This window comes from Protopterus annectens, chromosome 14.part0 (genome assembly GCF_019279795.1).
Source record: "Protopterus annectens isolate FY-2018-M chromosome 14.part0, PAN1.0, whole genome shotgun sequence".
Lineage (NCBI taxonomy): Eukaryota > Metazoa > Chordata > Ceratodontiformes > Protopteridae > Protopterus > Protopterus annectens.
In genome coordinates, this window is record NC_056748.1 from 156,305,610 (window position 1) to 156,323,538 (window position 17,929).

A 17,929-nucleotide genomic window follows, 5' to 3' on the forward strand; every position below is an offset into this window, starting at 1 on the left:
CCATGCATCAGTGGTACCAGCATCCAGCATTCCTGCAGTGCAGAAAACAGAGTGAGATCAAATCTTCTCAGGGAAGATATGATTGACTTCCAGACAACCTTTCCTACCATCACCCAAGTGACCATATACGGTACATCAAATGCGATTTGACACCTGAAAGGCTCTATCAGGAGGAGTAAGAGAACTTTATCAGGAAAGGAAAGATGATAAATAAATTTAAATATGTCCTAAGTATATGGTTGTATGTACCATTTTTAAAAACATATGTCATTATAACATGAGAAGATAATACAAAGAAAAAAATAAAAACAGTAAACAGAAACTAATGATGCTCACTGCACAGCATCAGCTTTCCAGGACATAAAGATAAACAGCATACTATAACTATGATTATATACACAAACGTATAAAAAGATGCACACGATTCTTTGACTACCTATTCTGAGTAACATTAATACTGTGTAAGTAAAGTAGTAAGAAGTCAGGATACTGCCATAATTTAGAATTCAAGCAGCCATTACTACAACAAAAAGAAGCACATCTTTTTATTTTATTTGCAGGTAGATGGACCTGGCCAAAGAGATCCAGTTTTAGCTATGACCTAGTACAAAAGAAATACAAAATACAGTAATCAAGTACAACATAATGGTATTTGTATGTTTCCTCCCCACACAAGATATAATGAAAAAAGTATACATCACAATGGTGACAACACACAGTTGTGGCACCAGCCTATATAAACGTTACATGCCAGTCAAAACTAAGTTTGAGAATACCAGCGAATATTGATGATGTCATCAACTGAATAGCTACTGTCTCTGAAATTATCACATTTCAGTTGTGCAACTACAAACAGCCTGGAAGTTATAATGCTACATGTTTTTTATATCCCTATGAAGCAAATCTAAGAACTGCATTCATATAAGACAACAAAAATGCATTAGTCTGCATATTTTGATAACAGATAATACTTCAGTGAATTCCATTTTACAGGATACGTGAAAGAGTACCTGAAAGAGAAAGATAATGGGAAATCCAGGGCTTAGTGAAGTCGGCTGCCTCCTCATGTCGTTGCTTAATTCTAATACTCAGAAGTACTTAATTGTAAAACATAAGAACCTTATTAAATATGTTTTGGTGTATTTAGAGCACAAGGTGTCATCTGTGGATTGGTGATGCAAGAAAAAGAGTAATCATGAGCCAGAATGGGATGGCTATGCTGTTTTACAGTCATTGAGTGGACAGATGAGAAACCAATAGATTTAAATGTTGTGGAGGTGGCTACTAGCTTGAAAGCAATGCTAACTGAACTATAACATTTGAGCAGACTGTTTTGGGTGTATCTGAAGTGTTTGGAAATGGCTGGAGTGGAGGATGTACAGTTCCTGCATGCGGCTGGAGTGGAGGATGTACAGTTCCTGCATGCGGCTGGAGTGGAGGATGTACAGTTCCTGCATGTGGCCAGAGTGGAGGATACAGCTTCTGCATGTGGCCAGAGTGGGGAATGTACAGTTCCTGCATGTGGCTGGAGTGGAGGATGTAGTTCCTGCATGTGGCTGGAGTGGAGAATGTAATTCCTGCATGTGGCCAGAGTGCAGGATGTACAGTTCCTGCATGTGGCCAGAGTGGAGGATGTACAGTTCCTGCATGTGACCAGAGTGGAGGATGTACAGTTCCAGCATGTGGCTGGAGTGGAGAATGTACAGTTCCTGCATGTGGTTACAGCATGTGGCCGGAGTGGAGGATGTAGAGTTCCAGCATGTGGCTGGAGTGGAGGACGCACAGTTCCTGCATGTGGCCAGAGTGGAGGATGTAGAGTTCCTGCATGTGGCCAAAGTGGAGGGTGTACAGTTCCTACATGATCATCAAGCAGCCAATAGGCTTGTTAAATTCCAGCTATCTGAAAGTGCAGAGCTGTAACTGGCTGGGGTGAATGGAGAAGATTGCACAGACACAAACTCGTATTGGGTATGATTGGTACTACAGCAGAGGTACCAATCAATTCCCACAAATCAGAAGTGCTAGGATGGCTGGGTGTGAGTGTGGTATTGATGTAATTTAAGTGATTTCAAAATAACCAGTCACTTGAGATAGTATCTCAGAAAAACAGTGCATAAACAGTGACTAATGTTGTCAAAGCAGAATCACTAATACTATACATTCTAAATTGCTCCTATAAATTATTTTGTCCTTTCCACTTATAAAATCCATGTATTAGCACAAAAATAAAACTACTGTACATTTAAATAGTCAGTCAAATATTGTTTCATTGAAAAGCTCTCTTTTTAAATGTACATGCCTAGTGTAATCAATGAAGTGTTAGACATTGTTAGTGTCTTTCAGTGTTTTGCATGTGAAGCCACCTTGTTTAAACTGCTACCTGTAGGGACAAAGTCCTTTGTTTGCAGTCTTGTTAGACAGAGCTAGTCGTCCATTCACCATTAGTACTAAACAGAATCTTGACTCCGGAATGTTGACAGCTCACTACTAATTCTCCTACTATTAAGTTTATCCTCCATTTTCTATTGCATTTATGTAACTGTACATATATCTGCTAGATCTACAGATACACTGCTTGCCAGATTTTATATGCTTACTCACAAATTTAAATCAGTGTTATTTGTATACTGCACATTTTTTGTTACATTATGATGTAATCACGGCTGAGCCTGCAAATGCCGATTGTTTGATCAGTGTTCTATCCTGGTAAACAAATTTAAATAAAAATAAAAGAAAAGAAGTGACAGCTTAATGTTATGGGGAAAAGGCAAAACAAAGACAGGCTTAAAGCCAAAGAGATGAATAACACATAATTTAAAGAGTATCTTGGAAAAATATGTTTTGTTGTTTAAAATATTTGACAAAGTACTAAAATCAGCAGTACGTTGCACAATTAGTGAAGTTTTTCATTAAAATCAAATAAAACAATGCAGCTTTAATTTTACGAAGATAAGGGTTACATGAATTCCCCTTGAAATCTGTGAAATGAGCCTAGTGGGCTGAACCTGAGAATGTTCATTTTGCAAAATGACTAATTTATCCGCTCCCAGCAAGTAAACTCTTCAAACTACAATGAGTGGTACCCTTTACCTAGGCTTGATATTTGTTCCAAAGGTGTGATCAACAGTGGGTGATTAAGCATTTTATAGAGTCCCCCCAACTACACAGAGATTCCCTGATTCAGTCATGACTCTCAACTCAGACCAAATATATGACCACTACAAGCCAACAGACATCACCACTTTCTCAAGTGATGATGTGTTAAATTTTATAAACCTCCAATGTTCCAGCCCAAGCCTGTCTACCTCCCTCCCCACTGACTTACTAGATGTGTCCATATTTTTTACTAAAATGGTTGCTATGCCTGTAGCTGATTCATATGTGGTGTCTACTCCCCATCAAATTCTAGTAGCAACCATGTAGAAGCAATAAAGCTTAGACACAACACAACACACCTCCTGCACATTTCCGCAGCAGTCAAAAACTGACAGGCTTTTAAAAAAAAGAAAGATTTTTCAGAAGCCATACATTATTTGTAATTTTACAACAAACCCTTAAGAATCCTTATCTTTTGGAAAGTACAGTTGGTTGCCTGGTCACCGTGACAGTTTATAATGATGGCACCAAATATTCCATTTTTTGAACAGGCTATAATTTACCTGCCATATGTTACATCTGCAAGTGATACCACATCTCCGTCTCCTAAAGCTTACTCAGAAAAATCATACATCCATTTTGTAATAGCAGTAAAGCATCTGTAGCTCCTGTATCTCGATGGGATATGAGTAACTCGGGCATCATCACAGGACTTTGTCCACCCTAGCAGTGTAAGCATTGACCCACAGTACAAAGCCAGTCATACTTATTTGGCATCATCACAGGACTTTGTCCACCCTAGTAGTGTAAGCACTGACCCACAGTACAAAGCCAGTCATACTTATTGGGCATCATCACATGACTCTGTCCGCCCTAGCAGTGTAAGCACTGACCCACAGTACAAGACCAGTCATACTTACTATTTAACTGGAACATAAATCCGTGTCTCAGGCATTCTGTCTGTTTCACTCCCTCTCCATTCCACCCTACCCACCCAACTCTGCTACTTGCAGTGATCTGTTAGAAAGGAATGACACTTATTAATTCCATATTATGTCTCAAAAAGAGGAACCTAATCAGATAAGTGGCATCTAGGGCCAACAATACTACAAATAAGTGCACTCAGAATAGATGACACAGGGAAACTACAGTCAAAAATGTGTTTGTCATGAGATATGCCTGCACATGTCTTCTCTGTATTCCTTCAAGCACCGCTGAAAAAAAACTATTATGTGATATGGAAAACAGTTACAGTCATGGTTACTTTACATTTGATTATTTGTTTTCAGGTCTCCTTTTGTGTGCTGACATCAGAATGCATATGACAAGACTACTGTTTCATTTGTTGTGTGACTTATCTTCCTCTGACAATGCAATCTTCCTTTTATGAACTACCAGAGCGTCCACAACTAGCAGCAGTATAAGTCAAGTGTGACCAGTAGATGGCAGCAAAGAGCAAAGGTGTAACCAGGCATATGACACATGCCCACAAGGGTCTACTTCAGAAGGCTGAAAAACTAAAAGACGGAATCCCAAAAGACTGATAGTTCAAAATACTGAATGATGGAATTTGCTCCTTCTCCACTATTGTGCAATCTTGGAGTTGTATATATAGTTAGCAGAGGGTGTGGGGGGCACAGCCCCCCACATGCGGGGTGCAATGGAGCTTGCCCCATTCACTAAAAATGTGTTCAGTATTTTGGATTTTCAGTCTTTTGGGATTCAGTCTTTTGATTTCTCAGTCTTCTGAAGTAGACCTGCCCACTATAGCATATGCTTTTAAAATATACAATTTCAAACATCCTGGCTATAACCTTGGAATGTATCTAGCCATATAATGTGCATATGTGTGTTTATGCATGTATTTATATATCTGTGTGTGTGTGTGTGTGTGTGTGTGTGTGTGTGTGTGTGTGTGTGTGTGTGTGTGTGTGTGTGTGTAGTGCACGCATGCATATAAATATGTGTGTGCGTGTTTAAAATATACAGCTCACACTGAATCCATTTTAAATGTGCTACTTTGTCAAAAAGTACTGCACTTCCCTTGAAGTTTTGCCATCTCAATGCATTTTCTACTAAGAAAGGAGGTGTGTGTGTGTGTGTGTGGGGGGTCACAACACTTTAACAAGGCAACTGTTTTTAACGTTTCCATTGCCGGATTTTAAAATCATGTCCATTTTAAGTACTGAAAGCTATAGACAAAAATAAAGGAAACAAAAGTTATGACATATATAAATACATTGTAACTCTTTTTAGTGAGTCTGAGGCTTACGAACTATTTCAGTGAAGTGCACCACCATTTGTGCTTTGGGTATGGTCCAGCACCAGGCGTGATACACAAAGGTCTGTTTATTCAGTGCCTGAATGTAATTACTGCAACTGCATGAACTGCATTATATATATATATATATATATATATATATATATATATATATATATATATATATATATATATATAAAATAAATATTACTTGAAAACAGTTAGTTAAGGCACATATTCATGGTAATATTTATTGCTACATTCTCCAACTTCTGTTGTGTTCTGTGATTCTGTCCTCCATCTAGTTTTACAATTTGCATGTGTAGCACCTGGGAAAATATACAGAATGACACTCCTTAAATCTTAAGTACTGTTGTTGTTCTCACTGTAGTAACTGTTCCAGTATTAATGTCCCATGTGTCCCCTCTGTTGAGTTCTGATTTTGTTCTGCAGATGAAGGCTGGTCTGTTTCTGATAACGAGGGTTTGTCAAAAGGCCAGCTGGTCTGGGTAAATCACCACGAGGAGGCTGTCTGGAGATTCCTGTGGATAAGTAGATATCAAAATACATATTCAAGGGGTAAAAGTGTTGCCTCTTCACATAATAAAAAAGATTACGCTCATAAAGCTACAGCAGTGTATGAAATCTTAAATGAAAATATTTTATTTTATCCACAAGTCATGTCAACATAGAAACAATAAAATCTTGCCTATACCAAACAAGGCAATAAAGATTTCTTTCCTTTGACCTTGAAACTTTTAGATACACAGTTGTGACTTTTTGATAAGCTTGTTTGCCTTGTTTCATGGGGTCTTGCTAGGCTAACGACCACTAGGGACCTTACCATTTGGGTCCCGAATATCATGGACATCTGTGGGGAGTATGTTGGGTAGGTAACTAAGGATTTGTAGCGGGGAGGTGTTAAATAATACTTTTCTTAATGCCTCTGTCCATCTGGAACATGGGGGCCAGACCAGGAGTAAATTTACGATTTCCAATATATCATTTTGTTACAATTATGACAGGGTATAAATGAAACAGTGACCCTTTGTCTCCCAGACTTAAGGATTCATTTTCAAAAGTCATTAACTCCATCATGCAATGCAGGCAATACTACATTAATAAGATTTCTGTGTTGTTAAGTTGCCACTAACTACTTTACATGCTGAAGTGTAACTTTTAAATATTCAGTGCATATACAAATGTAGGGGTCAACATGTAATGTGTAGATACACGATATAACACACAATCTGATGTTGTCAATTTTTATTCTATCCTCAATTGATGGGTTTGGATCTGATCTCTCAGATCCAACTCGGTCTTTGCTAAATCTCGTGGCAACCAAAAACACACGAGGTTCTCCCTTACCCATAATGCACCAACCCTAAGTTACCTCAGATCTCGTTTGCCACTTTACGCGAAAGATGTGGTTGACTATAGTTCTCAAGCATTTGTCAGACAAGTGTTATCATTATAATTTTCATAGCTAGACATTTTTCTAATTTCTCCTAAATTCTTAAAGTTTTTTCTATCCCTTCCCTGGTCATACAGTTAGTACTTTTCAAAATATTATTGTTAGTATTTCTTCTCCTTTTCTGGACTATCATACAGTGCATACACCTACTACTGTCAGTATTGACTTTCTTCAAAACTTGGTGTAGTCCATTTTTACTTCCATTACTGGTAGTTTTTTCTATTTCTTCTTTTCTCTCTCCAAGTAAAAAAAATTTTCTTAAATGTTGCCTTTTTTATAGTTTTTGCTTTGGTGGAAAAAGGCCTTGCAGGAGTTAAAAACTGCATTAAGTATGGGCACACACTTCCCATGTCTGATACCCACACTATGTGTGTGTACTGTCTGAGACCATTACATCTTCAGGAAGATTGTTACATATTTACTTATTTTATTTATTTGTATTTATTTTATTTTACATTTGTTGACCGGGCTAGTCTAGCTGGATACATGTCCATTTTCAGTTAGAGGCCCAGGGAGAAAAGCTCCAAGAAACATAAAAAATGAATTAATATAGAAGTTATGACAGATCAATATAAAAAAGACAATTCTTACAAGCATATAAGTAATATTTTTTTTTTAGTACAAATTATAATACTCGTAGTGATTAATAACATAAGTATTAATTCCATAGAGGGTAATGTATAAGAGAGGGTGCATTATACATATATATATATATATATATATATATATATATATATATATATATATAAGTTTTAGATGCAATAACATAGTAACTTGAAACATTAAGGGAAGATTGTGAAGGATGTGGGGTGAAAATTAGTAAAAGGAAAAAGTTAGTCATATGCCATTGATTAGTAAAAGGAAAAAGTTAGTCATATGCCATCGATTCAACCCCAGGGTGCTTGTAGAATTGAAATAGAAGCTTATTTTAAAATGCATATTCCCTTCTGCCTTTGGAGAGGCTATATCTGGAGATCAATCTCCCAAAACTGAACAATCAAAAACTATTTCTCTGAAATCTTCTACATCTTCCATGGTTCCAGAGCCATCCAAGAAAAGAGCAAAGATGGATCTGACCTCTCCCTTGGATCTGCAGAAGAAAAAATCTGATGGACCAGACTTCCTCAGATCCGAAAAAAAGGTATCGGATCTGACTACTTTTAGCCCTACCGGTTCAAGTGCTATTCACCTACCCAGAACAAGATACTGATCATCTGTGGATGCAGTACCCTCAAGGGTGTCCTCACCTTTCTTGGAGCATCACTGACCCAGGTTCCCCTCTATTATTTCCACTTGTTCCTCCAGAAGTTTGGCAGAGGAAGATGTGGAAAGAGGGGTGTGGAAGATTCTCTTGGTGCAGAATCAGATGGGTATTTTATCGGCTCCTACCCCTTTGAGTCAGGAGGTCTGTTCTTTGACCACAACCCCACTACAAGTTCCTCTTCTGATTCCTTCAACTGCCTCACAGTCCCTGAATCTGAGCCATCTGGTTCTGTCTGGCTTGGATCCAAAGCTTACTCTGAATGCTCCAGTTCAGCCAGATCAGGAGAACTCTCGCAGCCGAAGTTTCCATGTCAGATCCAAAGTGTTGGGAGTTGACTCTAAAATTATTATCAGAGTCATCTTTGTACCTTGGAGCCTTAGCACTGGATGGTTCAGCTCTGGCTTCCACCTCAAGGAAATGGCTTTTGGAGCTGAGGAGGACAGTGGTCCAAGCACTTGTCTTTTCAGATTGGAGGTCTTCCCTTTCAAAGGGGCGGCCTGCCTTTGACACTGTGAAGAGGGTTTTTGTCTGCCTTGGCAGAACAGATGGATCCAACCCCTTTGGATCTTCAGCCTTCTGCCTTGATGTTTCTTTGCTTGCAGCCTCATCACTCTTTACTACAGGGACGGTCAGTCTGAGACACCCAGGCTTCCCAACAGGGTGTCTTGATTTCTTCTGATACCTCCCAGAGCATCCCATTGAGGATGTTCCTAGGAAGAAGACATGTAACACTTGGACTCCCCAGAGAAGTCGGTCACAGAAAATATGGACTTTAATGAAGGTGAAGGGTCCCCACTGTCACCTCCTGAAGATATCTCATTTGGAAACTTCCTTGAGATCATAAAACAAAGAGGGGTCTAGATGAGCAGCAACCCTTCATCCAAGGAGTCTGTGTTCCTGGAGGCTTTTGGTACTGGCCCATTAAACCTCCTGGGTTATTCCACCTGCTGATGAGCTTATTGAGTTAGTCTCTTGGTGGGCATGGAAGGAACCTGACACAGTTAAACCTATACCTAAGAGACTAGACAAGATTATGGCACCACCTTTGGGATAAAGGGGTGCCCGCTGATCCTATGGTTGTGGCAGCAGCCACCAAGAAGGAACTTGAGGAAGAGAGTTCCACTGTTCATTCCCCTGACAGGGAGTCTAGGGCAACAGACAGGCTTGAGAAGCATGTCTACACCTCAGCTACCTTTGCCTTAAGGTTTCTGAATTATTTGGCACATTTTACAAAATTACAGTGGGATTTGATTAAGGAACTCCCAAATACACTCTTAGGATCCATTTCTGCAGAGGTCTAATAATCCATGACTTCTCAGTTGGTTACCCTGAAATCTATTTCGAATTCTTCCATTAAGGTCATTTCACATGTAGGTGAAGGAACCTCAAGGGTAGAGGGTTCAGGCATTTCCATCAGGAGACATGCCTGGATGTGTTTATGTGATTTTGTGTAGCCCTTTAAGCATTCATATGTCAATGTTCCTTTTGATGCACTTCTTTGTTTGGTCCCAAAGTGAAGGACACATTATCTAGGTGTGAGAAGGATGGAAAGACCCTCTCTACAGTGGGCGTACATTTTTCGATCTCTCAAATATCTTTTTCTAGGAATCATCAAGGTAGTCAGAAGATGTGGTTCAAGAAATGCAGGGGTCATTTCCAGGACACATGTGGAGGAAGCTCACCCAAGAGCAGAGGAGAGAACTCCAGTGGTCGATAATGCCCCGCAGCAGAGGTGCCCACAAAACCAGAGATTCTTTCTTTGAAAGACCTTACCAGTGCTCCTGAAAGAAGGCCCAATTGTCCACCTCTGGAGGTAGTCAGGGTCAATTATCCCTGCATCAGACAGCCTGGCTAGACATAACAGATACTTGGATGCAGAGGGTTTTTCCAGAAGTTATATAATATCCTTTTCCCTCCCACCTCCAATCTCAAGAAAGATCTGAGATGTTCCACCCAGTCAGCAGGAACCAGCAGCAATTCAACTACAAAATCTGTTAGAAAATAGAGTCAACCAAGAGGTCCCACCAGTCCAAACAGAATCCAGAACTTACTTAAGGTTCTTTTTAATGCCAAAGAAGACAGGGGACTGGAGACCAATTTTGGATCTCAGCAACTTAAACAACTCAGTCTGACACATCAAATTTTGGATGGTCATGGTTCAGTCCATTTTCCCTTTTCTGGGCAAGGACTACTGGATGTGCTCAATAGATCTTCACGATGCGTACTATCACATAAAGATGAACAGATATCCAGAAGATACTTGTACCTCCAGCTGGGAGCCAGTCATTACCAGTTCAGAGTACTCCCCTTTGGTCTCACCACATCCCCCAGGGTACTCACCAAATGTATGGCAGTAGTAGCAGCTCACTTCAAACTGCAAGGAGTCCGGGTGTTTCTCAATCTAGGTGAATGGCTCATTACCGTCCTGACCAGGCATCTGTCAATAAGAGCTAGAGATTAGGTTCTCCAGACGTGTTCTCTTCTGGGAATAGCCATAAACTGCAAGAAGTCCCAACTGGAACCAACACAGGATTTGGCATTCACAGGAGCACTGTTTCATACAAAGTTAATGATAGCTTCAGTGCCTCCTTTAGGGATTTGAACTATAAGATCATAGGTCAGAAAAATAATCTGCAGTACCAAAATTTCAGCCTGTTTGTTCCTTAAAGCTCTAGAATCAGTGTCAGCAGCAGTAACACTAGTACCTTTAGTCGGGTGTTACACGAGGATTCTACAGTGGATGCTATCAACACAATATGATCAATACTTTACCAACCCATCTTAGCTCTGATAATAATCACTCACAGAAACAAGAGGGATCTCAAGTGGTGACTTCAGTCAGATCAGGTCCTACAAGACCATCCATTGGTTCTCCCACAGCCGAAGGCCATAGTTATCACAGACGCTTATCAGTTGCGGGAGGGTATTTTCTGGGAAAAACAGTCCAAGGCAATTGGTCCCCCAAAGAGGTCAATTTTTATATCAATCTCCTAGAGATGAGCACAGTGCTCTTAACAATGCAGGCTCTTCAACATGCTCTCCCTTTGGAGACAATTGCAATTCAAATGGACAATATGTTGGTAGCTTGGTACATCAACAAATGATGAGGGCCAGATCTCACCCCTTTTGTTAAGAAGCAGTCAGAGTGCGGCAATGGGTGATCTGATTCAACTGCTTTCTCATAGCAGTGCACATTCTGAGGAAGTCCATTGTGATAGCAGACATGCACAGCAGCTGCATTCTTCAACCTCACGAGAGGTCTCTCAACCAGAATGTGAGGGAAATGATTTTTCATCAGTGGGGCCAGCCTTGCTGTGATCTTTTTGTTTCTCCCCTAAGCAACAAATGCAGCAGCTACTTTGCCCTAATCCCCCCAAAGGGGAATCATCGAGGGATGATTTACTTCATGATTGGCTGCCCGGTCTACTATATGCCTATCCACTAATCCTGCTAATTCCAAAATTCCTACAGAAAGCTGCCATGTTGAAGAGCAAAGTCATTCTCATTTCTCCATACTGATCTCAACAGATTTGGTTGCCCTTCCTTTGGCCTCACTTACTTCACCAACCTTGGGTTCTGGATCTAGCTCCAGACAGGCATGATCCATCCAGACATATCAAACTGCAAGCTGACACCATGGCTACTCCAATTCCATTAACAGTCTGACAACCTATGCTCTCTTCCCCTGTCTGACATATACTTTTATCTTCAAATAAACCCTCAACACGTAAACGCTGTTCCAGTAAATAGAAACGATTTGTGTACTGGGCACATCAAAATCATACTGAAGCTTTTCCGGCTCCGATTCGTAATATCCTTGATTTTTTTGTCTCTACTTTTTAAAGAATGAGCTCACTCCTCAAGCGTTAAAGTTCAGTTAGCAGCGATTTCAAACGTTCACATTGGAACTGAGGGCTCCTCATCAGTGTAGAGCTTTCACGTGAGGCACTCTACTTTTAAGACCCTAATCCCCCATGGGACATCAATCTGGTACTCCAGGCATTTATGCATTCCTCCTTTGAACCAGAAGCTAAATGTGACTTTAAATATCTTACTTGGAAAATGGATTTTCTAGTAGCCATTACATCTGCTAGACAAATTTCAGAAATTCAAGCCTTGTTTTCAAAACCTCCAGACTTGAATTTTCACAAGGATAGACTTACAAACCAATGCATCCTTTCTTCCCAAGGTGGTGTCAGAATCCAATATCAATCAGTCCATTAATTTGCCAGTTTTCTTCCCCAGATTTACTAACAAAGGCAAATACATGTTACATTTACTGGCAGTTCACATACAATTATGTTTTTACCTGCATATAACAAAAGACATAAGAAAAACAGGCCAACTATTTGTTTCATTTGCAGACTTGAAATTGGGAAAACCAGTTACCAAAGTAACTTTAGTCAGATGGCTAACTGACTGTACCCCATTTATTTATAAAAAATTGGGTGTTACCTTACCACAACCAGTATAGGCTCATTCAATTAGATACATGGCAACGTCTTCGGTTTTTCTTTCAAGGACGTCCATGGATGACATATGCACAGCAGCTACTTTGGCTACTACCCATAGCTTTGTTTCTCATTACAAATTGGATCTCATCTCCGGGGGGGGGGGGATAGAGCATCATTTGGGTCAACTGTGCTCAGGAAGATCCTTCATTGAATCCAACTGGGATTATAGGTAGCTGGGGATTCTGTCCCATCAGTTGAAGACAGAATGAAAATTTACATCATCACATAAAGAAGTTATGTACTTACATTCCATTTGCGTTGTCCATTTTCATTCTTCCTCATCTCCCCTCCCACCAACCCCTATCCTTTGCAAAGTTCTGGAAGAATGAGTTTTTTTACGGGACATCACTGTCCTTTATATTGACCTCCAGATATAGCCTTTTTATGTATTGACTGTATGCAAATTTTCACCTCTTTTTGTCTATGCATAGTAAATATTTCCTTTCAGGAAAAATCAGCAAAAAAGATCTGAGGTAACTTAGGATTGGTGCATTATGGGTAAAGAAGAAGTTGAGAGGTTTTAGTTGCCAAGAGCTTTAGCAATGTCTGAGTCGGATCCTAAGGATTGGATCCAAACCCATCCGTTGAGAACGAATGACAATGGGCAAGACAGATGGAACATTATGACAGGTACATAACTTTGTTTCCTCTTGTTAACAGGCTCCCATATGTTCTGAAAGGGTTGCAGGACTTTTATTATGTTGCTGCAGTCACATTCTAGGAAACTAATGCACACTGCAGACTCATAGTGATAACAGAATTACTGTGGTAAATTCTAATTTATTAGCCTTTGTTTCAGTGAAATTCCTGTAAAAGGAAATATTATACATAAAGCAAAGATAGCCATATCTCACTTGTTCTCAGTCACATCAGTTGCACATTCCTGACTGGGTTCCACGTAGTACTTTCAAGAAGGACACTTACAAGGCTCGTTTGCTTATATTTGTTAAAGTCAATTAGATTTATTGAACTTTGGCATAAACAAATCCCTACTGAGGGGATGAGCATAACTTGCCAGGAAATGTGTACAAAGAGCTTATCATAAATTAGTATTTCCATAGCTTATTTTCTACACATCCCAAATTAATTCCAGACTATAATTCTATAGCTTGTAACAACACTTCCACTGCCACCTCCTCACGTTTCTCAAACCACAACAGGATACCAAATGCTGTTCTTTTTACTAAAAAACAAGAATAATTTATTCTAGCGCCTCGGTGTTACCACCTTCATGGAATAAAAAAATTACAAAAAAAAACACTCTTTATATACTTCATTCCTAATTACATCTCATCAATCAATCAAACAATCAACTTTTAAAGCAAACATTTCCAATTCAATTCATTATTTAAACTTTTAGCAATTAATGTATTATATTTTAAAATGTAAATACTTTCTTTATACAATAATTTTTGTTTTAATATTTCATCTGTAACATCTATGCATTCAATTGGTTCCAAAATAGTACATTGCAATAAATCAGTATTACTTTCATGAAACATTTTAAAGTGTGTAACAATGACTTTATCTTCCCTACAATTTTTTCTCTCTCTAAAATATTCCATGAACCTTATACGAAACTCTTTGTTTCACCTATATAATACAGGTGACAAGGACATTTTAGGGCATATATTACCCCCTTGCTTTTACAAAAGAAAGTGTCCTTGGGTTCAAATCTTATATGATCCATGCTGTGAAAAGTAGTTACAATGTGGGTGCATATATTGCACCTACCACATTTTAAAGTTCCTTTAACAGATGGAGCTCTTATTAACTCTGTGGTTGGCATGGTAAACATACCATGTACAACCATATCTCTCAAGTTTTTTTTTCTCTAGTATAAGAGAAAGAGGGCTTCCGTGGAAAAATACTAGCCAAACATTTGTCCTGTATTAGATACTTCCAATAATGTTCTAGTGATTCTTTTACCTCCTTACTTTTGATGTTATAACCTGATACAAAGTATTTTTCTTCTCCCTTTCACTGGCCTTAGCCACAAAAGTCGATCTATTAATCTCCCCTTTTATTATCTATCCCTTCTACTTCCTTCCAAACCCTGCTTTGGGCTTCTTGTATATCACAAACATTATAATCTCTTGCTATAAACATCTTTATAAATTCATTCATCTCTTGTGCCAACAAAGCTTTAGCACTACATAATTTAGAAATGCGTAACAATTCACCATAATGTAAAGCTTTTAAAACATGGGGTGGATGGCAGCTTGTAGCCTGAAGGTACTGGCTCCCATCTATACATTTTCTATGAATATTTGTTACAATCTGTCCATTGTTATTTGTTATTCCCTTCTAACACAAGATCTAAATATATGACTCTTTTACCCTTCTGTAAACCATCAAAGGCTAAACCAAATGGGTTTTATAATTCTATAGCTTCTTATTTTCTACACATCCCAAATTATTTCCAGACTGTAATTCTATATCTTCCTATTTTCCACACAACCCAAACTATCTCCAAACTATCCCAGACTGAAATTTCTTCAACCATTCACTGGAAATGAATCTGTGACTTTCCAAAAGTGTACTCTAGTAACACTTAACAACCATAGATGAAATTAAATATTTGCATGATCCAAAACTTGTCTGTCTCTGTACTTAAGAAGCAGATGTACTGAGTGAATCTATAATACCAGAAAAAATACTAAAATAATTATTAAACACAAAAGGTAAAATATCAACATAAGATTGTTTGACTACAGACATACATATTACCACAGGATCAACTTTTGACTACTTTATCTAAATAGATCCAGGATGTTTATGCGAGGAGTGAAATGAACTGCTGTTCATTTGGTTAGCACAGTTTCTGCTTAAACCTAATAGATTCTGTGATATTGATATATAATTTAGACCTTGTTAACTCTGTTCTCTATAGTCACTAAGCTATATGATTAAATCCAGGTCTACATGTATACTTTCAATTCCAAAATGATGTATAAAGACCAATTTGACTTTATAAAGGGGAGGTCTAGAAAATATTGTGTTACAACCCTATTTAATTATTTAACTTCTTCTGAAAATTCCCCATTTATCTTATCTGGCTTCTGCCATCAACTTTGAAAAAAATGTTGATAAAGTACATTGATCTTTAATTCATTCATTACTTATCTGATGCCTACTTTATCCTTTTCATGTTCATGGTTAAACCAAGGTCTATCTCAGCACAGAATGTTTGGCAGCAGAGAACTCTTCCTCAATGTGACACCACTAAGTTGTAAGAAAGAATTAAAAATGGTGTAAACATTTAAAAGACTAATCAGTAACACAGCTGAATAAAACTATTTTGATTTACCATGCCAAAAATTAACTTCTGGTTTTATACAAACAGTGTTTATACCCCCGACAGTATGCCTACCAGTACAGACAACTGCATCTGCTGTAAAGAGTGGGGAGGAGTTAGTTTCTGGATTTCTTTAGGGCGTATTACAGGAAAAAAACATTGTTAAGCCTTTATCAAATGCATAAGGGTCATTTGCAATACTTCTTTTGTTTCTCTGTGTACCAGCAATGCATCTTGTTTTTTTCTCTTGAAATATGTGCTATGTGAGATCGTTAACTTCCTCCTTTCCTTTTTAGTTACTGAATCCATGGCAACAAAAGGAGTCCCAAGACATTATGGGATAGAAGTAGGAGTGGAGTGTTGAAAAAAATGAATACCTACCTGCCCTAAGTCTGCTTCACTGTACACCTGCACAATTTCTTTTAATTTATATTAATATGGGGTAACATGACATCTTTGTGGTTTATATCACAACCCTTGGATTCCCAAGGAAGGCTATATTACTAAGATTGAAAAATACTTACTGATTTCACAGTGCGGTCCCTCCCAGCCTTTGCATTCACAGCGGTAACTTCCATTACGAAGAATGCATGTACCGTCATTCATACACGGATTGGGTTTACACAGGTTTACTGGTGTTTTAGTGTCTGTTTTAGAAAATAAAACAAACAATATAAATATACTACACTAAACATTATTATGAAAACCTTTGTTATGGAATTGACAGATTTTCTGGTAGGACGTAATGATGATATATACCTTCAGGGTCTGCAAACACAGTTTATTACCACTGATAGATTGACTGTATTTCTTTCAATGAATTATGCTACACAAATGCAGAAATTATAAGTTATGCATTGCAGTGGTACATTATAAGTTAAGAATCACAGTGGGACACTTCAGCTGTGATTACTGTGATCATAATAAGCTTGCAAATTACAAACTCTCAAAGTAAAGTAGTATAACAAATGAAAAAAAAAGCACAAAAACAGATATGCAGACAGGTAAAATTGTTGTGCAAATCTGGGTTAAGAGTTTGCTTTTTCTTGGAACTAAAATCTGCAAAATGTGTACAAATAGCATTATAACTTAAATGGCTACAGCAGAAAGGAAAAAAAATATTTGAACCACATTACCATACAAAAAAAAAACATCATTATAGCAGTACAGATTCAAAGCCACACATTTTACTATGTCATTAATGAAGCTTATGTCAAGCTGCATCATTTGTCAGAGTATAAAAATGATACTCCAAGGCCATACGAGTGAGGACACGGCTGAACCCCTGGAAATGTTTACAAATCATCACATCATGAAATGCTGTCTCATTCATGAAATACCCAGTGGATATAACCTGTCAATGCTAGTGGGTGTGCAAAGGTACTTATAATTGTGTGGTAACACCACAAGGTGCCCACAGATATAGATAGACAGATACATGCATATCCCATGCTGGTAGATTGGTATATATTTTATATTTAGAGAGAGAATGAAAGAGGGAGACCACAAGCAGATGGTTAAAAAACTCTAAATCAACAAATGAAATAAATAGTTGATATAATGAAAAGTACAGTTGTGTACCTACCGTAAATGTAGATGTTCGAGTGTATTCACTGCTGCAGTCATTACACTTGGGTTATCCTGCTGGCAGGCTACCCGCAGTTGGCCTGAATTCCAAAGTCCTGGTCAGTTGCTGTCGCCTCTTCCCTGACATCAGTGTGCCAGGGGTATATAAGATGCAGCCGATGCCATTTTATTCAGGTTTTTCTTGCCCCAGATGTCAGGTGCCCCCAAAAGGGTAGGCTATACACATTGCTTATAAAAAGCATACACTAAAATAAACAGTACCTTCATCTACAAGCAAATACACCACATAGGTTGTATAGGATAGAGAAGTACAGATAAGTCCCAGCAAAGAAAGGGGGATGGTGGGTGGGTAACCTGGACTGCAACAGTGAATACACTCGAACATCTACATTTATGGTAGGTACACAACTGTACTATGTTCATCGTGTTTCACTGT

The 17,929-nt window shown here is 38.5% G+C and overlaps 1 protein-coding gene across 2 annotated transcripts in view; it reads right to left on the minus strand.

Annotated features, from left to right (window-relative positions):
• Positions 1–5,581: 5,581 nt before the first annotated feature.
• Positions 5,582–17,929, minus strand: part of VWA2 (von Willebrand factor A domain containing 2) — a 1,170,846-nt gene continuing 1,158,498 nt past the window's right edge. For both annotated transcript variants that reach the window (XM_044055935.1, XM_044055934.1), the window contains 2 exons: positions 16,431–16,553; positions 5,582–5,898 (listed from right to left, as the gene is read on the minus strand). In XM_044055935.1, the coding sequence (XP_043911870.1) occupies positions 5,762–5,898; positions 16,431–16,553 (260 nt within the window). In that variant the 3' untranslated portion in view covers positions 5,582–5,761. The remainder of the gene's footprint in view (positions 5,899–16,430; positions 16,554–17,929) is intronic.